The 12,067-nt window shown below is 39.1% G+C and overlaps 1 protein-coding gene across 3 annotated transcripts in view; it reads left to right on the forward strand.

Moving 5' to 3' along the window:
* Nucleotides 1-12,067, forward strand: part of rhobtb4 (Rho related BTB domain containing 4) — a 92,418-nt gene that overhangs the window by 62,176 nt on the left and 18,175 nt on the right. For all 3 annotated transcript variants that reach the window (XM_057831164.1, XM_057831162.1, XM_057831165.1), the window contains 4 exons: nucleotides 30-215; nucleotides 363-1,182; nucleotides 4,111-4,330; nucleotides 5,132-5,250. In XM_057831164.1, coding sequence (XP_057687147.1) covers nucleotides 30-215; nucleotides 363-1,182; nucleotides 4,111-4,330; nucleotides 5,132-5,250 — 1,345 coding nt within the window. The remainder of the gene's footprint in view (nucleotides 1-29; nucleotides 216-362; nucleotides 1,183-4,110; nucleotides 4,331-5,131; nucleotides 5,251-12,067) is intronic.

The raw sequence follows: 12,067 nt of genomic DNA on the forward strand, positions 1-12,067 counted from the left end.
CAGTGTTTATTTTGCTTCCTGCTCTCCAGGTCGGATGTAGTGGTGCTTTGCTTCTCTCTGGCTAATCCCAATTCCCTCCGCCACGTCCGCACCATGTGGTTTCCGGAGATCAAGCACTTCTGTCCACGGACTCCCATCATTCTGGTCGGCTGCCAGCTGGATCTCCGCTACGCTGACCTGGATGCAGTTAATCGTGCCCGTCGACCCCTTGCCAAGTGAGAAGCCTTCCATATCCGTCTCTAATGGACAGATTCTGATTTGAATGGAACTTTTTAGGACTTTTTAAGGGTTTTAGCAAAGTAATCCTTCCGTGATTCACATTGCATCACTAGCCTTAATTCCGTCTTTTTTTCAACCCGCAGACCCATCAAACCAACAGATATCCTCCCTCCTGAGAGGGGCCATGAGGTGGCAAAGGAGCTCGGGATACCATACTACGAGACCAGCATCGTCGCACAGTTTGGTGTCAAAGATGTTTTTGACAACGCCATCCGAGCTGCCCTCATCTCCCGCCGTCACTTGCAGTTCTGGAAGTCCCACCTGAAAAAGGTCCAGAGGCCACTTCTCCAGGCACCCTTCCTGCCTCCTCGCCCACCACGCCCCATAGTTGGCATCCCTGACCCCCCTCCCACAGACGGCGAAGGCCCCGACTCACTTTTCTGTCACCCACACTGCGCAGATGTCGTTTTTCTTCTGCAGGGTGGCGAAACGCGTGTTTTTGCGCATAAGGTTTATTTAGCCACATCCTGCTCTAAGTTCTATGACCTCTTCACTCTTGAACTTGGTTCATCATGCATCGGGCCGCAGGAAGAGCAGGACAAAAACAAGGAAAGCTCAGACAGTGGAGAGGAAGACGAGCTAAGCAGAAGAGGAGCCAAGGAGCAAGCCGGACGCACTAAGAGCCTGGATATCGATAAAGACGGGGTCGAAGGAGCCGTGCGGGGCTTGAATCGACCTCCGCTGCTCCAGCGTGGCTCGTTACGGACTTCCCAGAGTGATAATGCACTTCCCTCCCGAGCTCAGTACTCCCTGGGAACTCCCGTGAGTGGACGGGCACTTTCTGGATGGGGAAGAGGGTTCTTGACTGTCTGCCTGGAGCACGTTGATGACCCCATGACTGGACGGCCACGACTTATGACTGTGGTAGTCATGGATGCACTCATACAAGAGGAACCATTCAAGGTGACGGTCTTCAAATTCAGTTTGTTTTTTGAACGACTTGTACGTACAACTAGGTGACTAGCTGCCTTAGTCGAAAATGTAGCAAGGAGCCCCTCCCACAAATGAACAATATACTTGATATATTTTTAAGTATTGTATATTTTGTAAACATTGTTTTTTCACAATGTAAAGGGTATACAGTTTAAAGCCAAAACACTGTGGGAAAGTTATTATTTGTAACAGAAAATTAATAACAAAATGATCCTTATAGCACTTGTTGCATTTTGTTCATATACTGTACATAGTAAAACAAGCACATTCGTATCATTTTCTTAAAACAAATAGACATACAATTATCAACACTGTTGGCCTCTTGGACTTCCAAGACCACTTGAAGGCGCCTTAGGGGAAATGAACCACCATGAAACTTGGAATCAATTGACCGCAAAGCTTTATAGCTTTATTGCTTCATTTGGCCATCACTACTCAATGTAATCTCTCACTTGGGAGAGACAGACAACCTCTGCTGCCACCGGCTCTCAACACTGTTGTCGTACAACATTTTGCCACTCATGTCTCCCAGAATGCAGTGCGGCGCTGTAAATAGTGTTCATTTTCTGTGCTGATTATTTCTTCAATTACTGTTCCTGTTGTTTTATTAATTGCTAGTTATAGTCTTCAGTTTGTTATGTAATAATTTTAGTTCCGTTCTGAAACCATGAGTTTGGATGACCTTGAATTTACATACCATTACTTGTCATTGTGAGGTGGGTCTTCTCTAGCTCGTGAGTGCCACACAATAGCAGGTGCTAATCTGATCCAGGTCAGAAACTGCAAATATTTGTATATGTAGCATATAGAAATGTACTTGATATGTTAGCAAACGTTCGGGAAGCGTAGCATGAGTATTTCTTTTCCCAATAGCAATTTGGCACCCCCTCCACGAGACAGCGCTCGCCGCCTTAGGCAGTCGTCTAGCTCGACAATGCTCAGGGCCCCGACATACAAAACATTTACACTAATATACCCCCAGTCCTCGTTTAGTTAGTTTGGATTATACTCACACTATCACACTCACACTCTATGGCACGCTTACCCTTGGCCCACTATTAGAACTGCAATTTATCCATGTCTTCAAATATGACCGATACAATTTGACTTTTTTGAGATACGAGTTAACATTCCGCCGATTCCACTTTGACTTGTAGGTAAAAACTAATATTTCCGAGAAGTGACCACCCTTAGTAAGGGCAGTCATTTTATTCATCCCGGTACTATTTTAGCCAATCAAATGCAAGTATCCCAGAGTGTCCGCCCTTGCTTGTTTGTGTAATTAATACACATGATCACATCCACATGTGCTTGACTATATCAGTGTGTATGCGTGAGAAAAGCTGCCATTTACATACTTAAATATTTAAACCAACTCTTCATTAGAGGTCATTTGTACGAGTTATGTGCTAATCCGATACTCGATATCGGCACCCAATACAGCTGTTTTTGCTGTATCGGACAGTATGGGATTTGGTTATAAGATCGGTTCCGATCCAGTCGTTGCGTGTTTTCAGTGCCATTGTGCTTTTCGGCTACTGTATATCAAACCTCTAGGTCAATATGTCGGCTGTTCTTTAGAAACTAATGGTGGTAGCAGAGCTTCGTGTAATATTCTTGTGGAGGTACCAGCAAAGCTCAGTTTATCATTTATATATATTTCGCATCTTATTTACTAGTTTAAAAATATGTTTTGCCGATACCAATACCTATATCTTGGAAAGAAATCTGATCAGAAGTAAAACGGCATTGGGACATTCCTAATTTGTACTAGGGTCGTCTGAAATGCATGTAACCGAACAATTACATTTTGGCTTTGGTCATGAAAAACATTTGAATTTTGGTGTCCTTGTGGTCTAAGCAGGTTTAAGGGTTTAGGAGGGACAGAAAGGAACGAAGCAGACAGAAGAGGAAATAACAACAAAAATTATTAAATGCCTATGCTACCTATGAACATAGTGGTATATACCGGTATATTATATTTACTTGTGGACACCATGTTGGCCTGATAACCGAAGAGAAAGAGGGAAGGTTTAGTCGAAATGAACCATGATTTGGCATGGTGGAGCGTGCACAGGTGGGGAACCCAGTATTATGTAAATCACCCGTTAGTGTGGATATGTTGACATTCTAATCTATGCTACCTGAAAAACTATGCTACCTGAAAAACATTTGAACCCATTGGTTGAAATGCAGAGGCAGATCCACCAGGGTGGCGTGGAGGGGCAACTACCTCCCCAGTTACCACTCCAGTCCGCACCGATGGTGGGGGGACATTTACTGACATTAATTTAGTAGCGGTGTGAATGATGATCCTTAATAATAATAAAATAAAGATTGTACGGAACTATGTCCCTTTTCCGTATACTGTATCAGTTTGTCAATGTCACTTGTGCTTTTTTGTAGTCTTCACATACAATTGCTTAGCAAACTCTCATTCATTATGTATCCACATCTGACACATGTTGACATGAAAGGTGTAACAATCGATCTGGATCAATTAGTTAAGTACAACTGAATGTAATTTAAACAAAATACAAAATTATAATTTCAACATGCTGTTTTGTTATTTGTTTTTTTTCATTAAAAAATCTGATGTTTCAAAAACAAAATTTTCATACACATAAAACCTGATTTGGTTTTCGTGTTTCTTTAGAAAAATTGGAACTGATTGTGTTGAAAGTGCATAATTTTGCATTAAATTGATGGAAGGCCATTAAATAGAATCGTTGCAGAACATCATATCATTGTCCAAAGAATCGATATTCTTACACCATCATGAAATATTTGCCACCCCTCAAAATGTTCCTGCCACCCCTATGAATATTTTTCTAGATCTGCCCCTGTTCAAATGGATCTTTTGTGATGCATTTCTTTGACTTTCCGCTCTTATTGTAGGCTGTGTTGCAGTACTTGTACACTGGCAACCTGGACGAAGGCAGAGGAGATCTGATGCAGGTGGCCACCATCGCTGAGCTCCTGGAAGTATTCGACCTGCGGATGATGGTGGCCAATGTTCTGAACAGGGAGAGTTTCATGAACCAGGAGATCACCAAGGCCTTCCATGTCCGCAGAGCCAACCGCATCAAGGAGTGTCTCAACAAAGGCACCTTTGCTGGTAATCCTAAGTGCTAATAAACCCTTAATTGCAGAAGCTTTCCATGTATGCATCATCCTTTTGAGTGACTGATGCAATAATCAACTCCCAGCATACTCTTCGTCTCTAGCGATGTACACTACGTGTACATTTGATTCCACTGTATTTTTAACTTTGTATTTCTACTAAAGAATATATGCATTTTGTATGATGTGGTTTTCTCGTATTGGAGTCATCAACTGACTTCATGACTGAGTGACACTTGAGTCTGCTTGAATGTCTCGTCCGCGCCTTTTCGTCTTTGTTGTCTGTCCCCCTAAGCTGTTGTGTTTGCATGCTATCACAGTCAGTGCCATGCATCTGCTATGTCTCCACACAGCCTGTCTCCCATTCACTCCTTTGTGTTTATTCACAGTCATCATTATCAGCATAATGATGGCAGTCTCGCTCATAACGCTAACAAAGAACGGCTCTTAATGAGTTGCTCAAAAAGATCTGCTTTATCTATTTTGTATAGAATTCAAGAGATGAGAAAATGTATTTCTTTGCCCTAATTAAATGACAACGCTACCAAAGTTGTTTTGATCGAAATCGATCTACCGATAACTTTATGCCATTTCCTGTACCTTACGTGTGTTCTCCTTCCCTTACTTTCAGAAGCTGTTTTGTCCCTCTGTCAATTTACCTTTCTGTTTGTCTACATGTGTCTCTATGTCTCTGTGTGTGTCTGCTTTCGTCTGCCTCGTCCGTCTTTCCCCCTCTGTAGCTTGGGCTTCTGTGGCATTCCAAGAGATGAATGCTCTTTTCCCACCCCGGTTTTAGATGTTGTGTTCCGGCTGGACGATGGCTACCTTCCGGCGCACAAGCCTCTTCTCATCTCCAGCTGCGACTGGATGGCGGCCATGTTCCGTGGCTCTTTTATGGAAAGCTACATTGAGGAGGTGAGGCCCAACTTGCTGTTTGTTCACTCACATTGCAAAGACGACTACAGAGCAGGGGTGCCAAACTCATCTTTGTCGTGCACCATATCATTGTTATGATTGTACTTGGAGGGCTATTATGGCTGCCACAATCAACCGACAACAAGCGATTATCAAATAAATCATCGACGCTTTTACTCGCCGATTAATCACTTTGAGACATCGTTGGCATAAAAACTGTCCAAATCGTCTTTTTTGAGCCTCCTAATAGAGGATATAATCTGAGATCCTGCAATATGTTGACTCTTGAGTGAGTTATTGCAAATCCAAACCCTTGCAAAGGGCAAAACCCAGAGGAAAAGAAAATCTGAAAAGAGATCTCCAAAATATCTCATTTATTTCTCCTAGACAACTGTGAGATCTGTGTGACGCCAAACTGAGACTAAGGTTAATTTCTCCTGTGTCTCAGTTTTTTCTCTGGAGCAATAAAATGCACTAAATCTCAATTTAGTCTCTTTTAAGTTTCAGAAGAGATCTCAATGAGCTCTCATATAATTCTCAGAGTTTCTCAACTTTTGTGTCTATTTGTGATCTCAGGCAGAGAAATCAGAGAGATCTCTCGATGAACTCAGTCTACTCTTATCACAACTTCCGTTCATGCATCTCATACTGAACTCAGACAGAACAAATGAAGAGCTCTCCACAAGCACTTGTTGAATTCTCAGGCAATGCAAATTTATTTGTATAGCATAATTCAACACAAAGCAATTCAAAGTGCTTTACAACACATGAATAACCACGATCAGAGATAAAAAGATTTTTAAAAATTAAAAACATTAGTTCAAAAGTTTTAAATTAGAGATTGATACATTTTATTTGATATGGTCCAAATGGACAAACGTGAAACCAATTAGAATGGATTTCAAATGATGCTCAACAGAGAAAGTACCTCCTTACTTTTTGGGGGGTAAGAAAACAATATCAGATGTGCTCCCAAATATTTTAAGTTGCTGTATGTTTTTTATTTATGTACTTTTTAATTAATTTATTATTTATTTAATTTCTTTTTTGTTGTTGTTTCCGTTAAAAAAGTAATGTATCGAGAAATGGACTATCGTCATTCACTGTTGTAAGTACAATGTACAGTATATTATTGTTGAGAATCTAAATGAAATTAAAAAAGAAAAAAAAAGAATTGAAACAGGCAATAAAATTATACTTAAAATGAATAAAAAGCAAATAGCTTGAAGGTTAAAATATATAGACCGTTATGGATATGCTGTGATAAACAAAAGCGTTTTTAGTCCTGATTTAAAAGGAGCTAACAGTTTCAGCACACTTCAGACCTTCAGGTAACTTGTTTCAGAGGTGAGGAGCATAATACTAAATGCTACCTCAACCCTGCTTGGTTCTTGTTCTTGGAACATACAACAGATCGGTTCCAGATGACCTTAGGGGTCTCTATGATTCTTTTGGTCCAAGGCCATGAAAGTGTTTTATATAGACGAGCAGTATCAATTTCTAGTTTATCCTTTGACTCACTGGAAGCCAGTGTAATGATTTCCAAAACTGGTGTAATGTGGTCCAGTTTCCTTGTACTGTATTTGTAAGGGATCTGGCAGCAGCATTCTGTACTAGCTGCTGCGTCCTGACTGATTTAAAAAAAAAAAAAAAAAAAATCAAGACCTGGAAATATACTGCTGCAATAGTCCAATCTTCTGAAAATGAACCGCACAATCAAACTTATCTGTATCCTCTATAGAGGAGCAATATTCATGCTTTACTGGTGTCAGAAATGGAGCTGCAGGGTCAATGAAGTTGGGGATGACGGGATAAAAAGGCATAGATAGTTCATAAATATGATTTTACATATAGAAGTGCACAAAATATGGTATGCAATTTATTCAGAATGAAAAGGGTTATAGTAATTGAATGATTATAAAGTATATTATATATGAAGAGATAGTTATTATATATAAAGAGAAATTGATTAACATATAGTTAGAAAAAAAATCAATAATCGCAATGAAAACGATCACGGTGGTACATTTACAAACCGGTAGGTACAAAATGCACAAAAGAAAACTCTTACTGACGTGTAATAATGTTACCCTTCTAAAATTGTTATTATGATGGTATTATAAGGTCATTAAATTTCATAAAAACAAAATAATATGATATTGAATTAATGAAGATGTAAACATTTCAGTTAGCTTAAATTAAAATGAAAACAAGGCTTTAAAAACTCCAAGAACTGAAAATGTATTGTACATTAATAAAGCCAAATAAACTCAACTTATAAATATATTTTTTTAAAGATTTATTTTTATTTTTTATTTTTATTAGCCTTATGTAGTCATGCGTATATAAAGCACATTTTTGTAAATTAATTCTTACTTAAAATGCAGCTGAAACCACTCAGCGTTGACCAGCGCTGCAGCGCTGTTGTTTTCATGCACTGTCAAGCTGTATGTGGCGCGAAACACTGTGAACTTTCAACCCTGAAGATAATGCAGACCTAACGTCTACATTGGAAGAAAGCGCCATCAGTCACAAATGCTGCTTCGTCATTGGTTAACTCATAAGGGGGAGGCTGACCTAACGACGTCAAGTCGTGCTTATGAAGTTGGTGTCAGGAGGAATGGAGGAAGAATTTGAAACCGTTTCAGGACAAAAAAGAGGGTAAGTAACATCTTTGTCGAACGGAATTTGGGTATAATTTATATGGCTTGTGTTTATGCTAGTTCTGATAGTTTTTTTGGGCGGGGAAACTGGTCGGCAATAAGTGGCAAATAGTGAAGCTAGCTAGCTAGCTAGCTTGGCGGACCATGAATTTACTGAAGTAACCATATTCATTTAAAAATATTAACTTTGGAATTATTTCTACAAACAGTGGCCCTAGACAGTCTTGGAGTTACATAAATTGTGTACAATTGGAACATCTTCTCATTGCAGTAAGACCCATTTTCTCTAGCTTCATGCAACGAGTTTACATTGGGGTGACCAAAGGTAGGTAGAGTAGGCAAAAATGTCACTCATGTAAGAGTAGCATTACTTCAAAATAATATCTTTTATTTATTTATTTATTTATTTATTTTTTTACAATGGTATTTTTTTCCTGAGCGCAACATTATCTGTATGAACTGTTGTTTTAATGATACTGTAAAATAATCCATTGCATAACCACATTAAGCCAAAGGGAAAAAAAATAATAATTGAATTCCAATGAGAAAAAAAAAATCTATAAATGAGGCATTATTCGTCCAAAGAGCATGAGTGCCCTCTGGTGGAGAAAATAGTTCCTAGTTTTAACAGTGAAGAGTTCCTTCATAATTACTCATTTGAAATTAAAAGGATCATATCTCCGGTTTTCCATGGTCAATTATCTGCTCAATGCCCCCCTCCCGCTCTCCCTCAATCTCTCGACCCCTGCGCTCGCTGGTTTGTTTTCTCTGAGATGTTTGACACACACGTTACAATTTTGCCATGAAGCCAGACAGCTAGCGGAAGTACACCGATCGGCTGAATTGGACGGGAGAAGGATGACTTCTTTGGAAACAGCCAAGGGAGATTATTTTTGGCAAAATAAATGTTGCATGTTGAAAAACATCTGGGAAGCCTATCTGAATTTGTGTCTCTGGATATGGAGATTATTTTGTTCTATAACAGAATATTCTATCCATACAGAGAAGGCATACTTTAAAACTGTAGTTATAAGGCATCTTTGAGTAAATTCTGCGTATCATTTAAGTACCCCGAGGACATGTTGCTCTGCCTATTTTTTTGGAAATCAAAATATGGTCACCCTATTAACATTAAAAACTTGAGACATAGGGAATTGAGAAGGTGCATCTTTTCACGATATATTAGCAATAAAAAGGTTTTTTTAGGAGCAGTGTACAGGAAAGAAGAGCCCAACAACTTGTCCAAGAAAAGTGCAATTCTTACAGAAATCTTAACATCATGGATCATCATGGATTTTTACTTTAATGTCTCTTTGTTTTACGATGATTGGTATGGGGGATTTTAAATGATATTTTTCAGTCCTTTGGTGGTCTAATATGGTTAAATGAACACAATCTGTGTATCTAAAGATATTAAGAAGTTGCTGTACCAAATTATGAGATGTGATGATAGTGTAAAACCAAATAAGACATTGAACCACTTTTTCAAATTAAAATGTATATTTCACAGATTGAATGGCCCAGCAGGAAATAATAAAAAAGAGATGCCCAAAAGAGTGAGATACCCACCGAAGAAGATGAGCTTTTATGACCCAGACCCTGACTCACCCAGAGATGACCAAGGTGGTAATTGAGTTATTATCTTACTACACGGCTTATCTAATTTTTAAAGCGATTGTTATTTTTAACTTGCATTGGACACTATAATAACCATTTTGTTTACTAGTGTCTGATCACTGGGATTATTATCAATATTGGCAGTTTAGGGCACAAATATTTATTTACAGGATTTTTTTAAAAGAAATGTCTAGAAAAGGGAGCGTAACATCACTTGAAACTGTATATTTTGGTGACAGAATTTTGCAACTCCAGTCGTGCAATTATCTCTACATTGGGGGTGGTGGTGATTGATTGATTTAAAGATGTTCTTTTAAAATCAAAATTATCTCGTTGAGGATAAGCGACTCAGAAAATGGGGGGGGGGGGGGGGTTCCATTATAGGCATCAATTTGCAAAAAGCTTTTTAATTGTTGCGACCTGCAGAACTCTATTACTACTTGATTGCAATTTTAGACTTTATTCTTTAAAATGTTTTGACAATTTTCTGAACTGTTTTAGCTGCCCATTATTTGAAATGAGAAAAAGTAAAAAATACAATGAAATGCATTTGATATATACAGTGGGGAGAACAAGTATTTGATACACTGCGTATCAAATACTTGTTCACCCCACTGTATATTTGATTTGCAAATGAATTTTTCAACCCGGCTCGAAAAATTTTCCGTTCGCACGTGAACGCTAATTTTTCACACACACAAAAAAAAGTCCTCATTGGGGCATCAAAAATTCTGGGATGATGAGTGGCATAAAAGTTGTATACAGAATTTGGGGCAAAAAAATTACGGTTCCTTGGAAATTTGCCAAAAACTTTCCATTCATTTTTAATGGGATGCCACGTCCTAATTTCTAATTCACTTGTAATGTAATTTACATCGCATTGATGCCGTTGACGGCCATGTATGTCGAATCTATTGATGCCAATGTACCTGGATTCCACTGACAGCCATGGGCGTTCAAATTTCCCATTCATTTCCATTGTCATTCACATTGCATTGACACACAAGTACTCAATTGCCGATGAGGGCTATGTACGTCCATGCCATTGACAGCCATGTATGTAGATTCTATTGACGTCAATGTACTTGGACTTATTGACGCATATGTAAGTCGAAGCCATTGACGGTCATGGACGTCCAAATTTCCCATTCATTTCCAACCTCGAAATGTCCCCAAACCAATCTGGGCAGGGCTAAGATCTGTATCTCCACACAGCAAAGCCCCATTGTAATTTCTCCAGAAATTACAGTTTCTAGTTCAATTTCTAATTTGTGCTTTCTTTTATACTGGCAGCTTACACCATGCGCTGCAGTATGCTGGATGATTGGACACCAGTGGAAAAAAGCCTTGATCAACAAATGTCGCATGAGGGGTACAACATAAATTCTAGATGTACCTAAAGACATTTGTTGCAGTGTTCAAAGCCCTAATACTGCTGGGCTTAGAGACTTAATTTTTGTTTGCTGTCTTAAAAACTGTGTTGAACGTTGTTGTTAATATTATGGCTGTTGATGTTATTATAGCTATTTGAAATGTTGTAAATTGTTTGCACTTTGTTTTTTCTTGGTGTTAATTAAAAAATGTTTGCCCGCCTGTCTGCCTTGCCTCCATTTGCCTGCGTTTGGGTCAGCACCACTTGCCCGCCCACATTCTTTGACAAAAATTCTCAACAGTACTCAATTTTCAAGTACAATGACTGTGTTGGATTTCACTAAAGCCATTTGTTCTAGAATGATAAGGCCTGATGGCTTTGGGTGTATCTTCTGTATCCCTCTGTCCTGCAGTGACGAGAGAGTAGTGTCCACCATTGTTTCTTTGGTCCATCAAGATGTTATGAAGTGGATGATCTGTGTTTAGAATGGTGAATCCAGTCAGGTGGGAGGAGAGGGTCACATGATTTAAGTGCCTCGTGTGTGCGTGCGCGCAGATGCGCGTGCGTGAGAGGGAGAGTGAGCGAGAGACTCGTATATTTCTCCATAGTAGCTCCAATAATGCTCATTTTCTTTTGCAAAGGAGAAAAAGGAGCCGTTTAAAACACTGAATTGAGATTAGCAAGGTATCTCCCTTAAGTCTCAAGTATGATTCCCTCGAATTTATTGTCTCACCTATTTCTCCTAGTGAATTTTAGGAGAAACATCTGAGAAACATTTTAGACAAAATAGAAACTGCAATGAGGCTAAGATGAGAATCTCAAATTTATCTCCCGAGCTATAGAAGAGCAAGCTTTGAGCAATAAAATTTTCCTCTGGGAAGAGATTAGTTCATCAGTACTGTATTTTTAAATTATAGGCAATGTCGGTACAAATCAGTTAGTGACAGTGGCAAAATCCGCTCGAATTACATTTTGGAGGGGAGCATCCCTGTAGGAAAACTCAAATTGTGAAAGTTGCATGTGATCTGTTCTATTTTCATGCTCATGTCACACTTCCTTCCCTGTATTTTTAGCTTCACACATTTCACTGTGCAATATCACGTCTTTACACCATCTGTGCTCAACAATGTTAACAATTTTTGGTGATTATGTGTAGAAATGATAG

Source organism: Corythoichthys intestinalis, chromosome 3 (assembly GCF_030265065.1).
Source record: "Corythoichthys intestinalis isolate RoL2023-P3 chromosome 3, ASM3026506v1, whole genome shotgun sequence".
In the NCBI taxonomy this organism is placed as follows: domain Eukaryota; kingdom Metazoa; phylum Chordata; class Actinopteri; order Syngnathiformes; family Syngnathidae; genus Corythoichthys; species Corythoichthys intestinalis.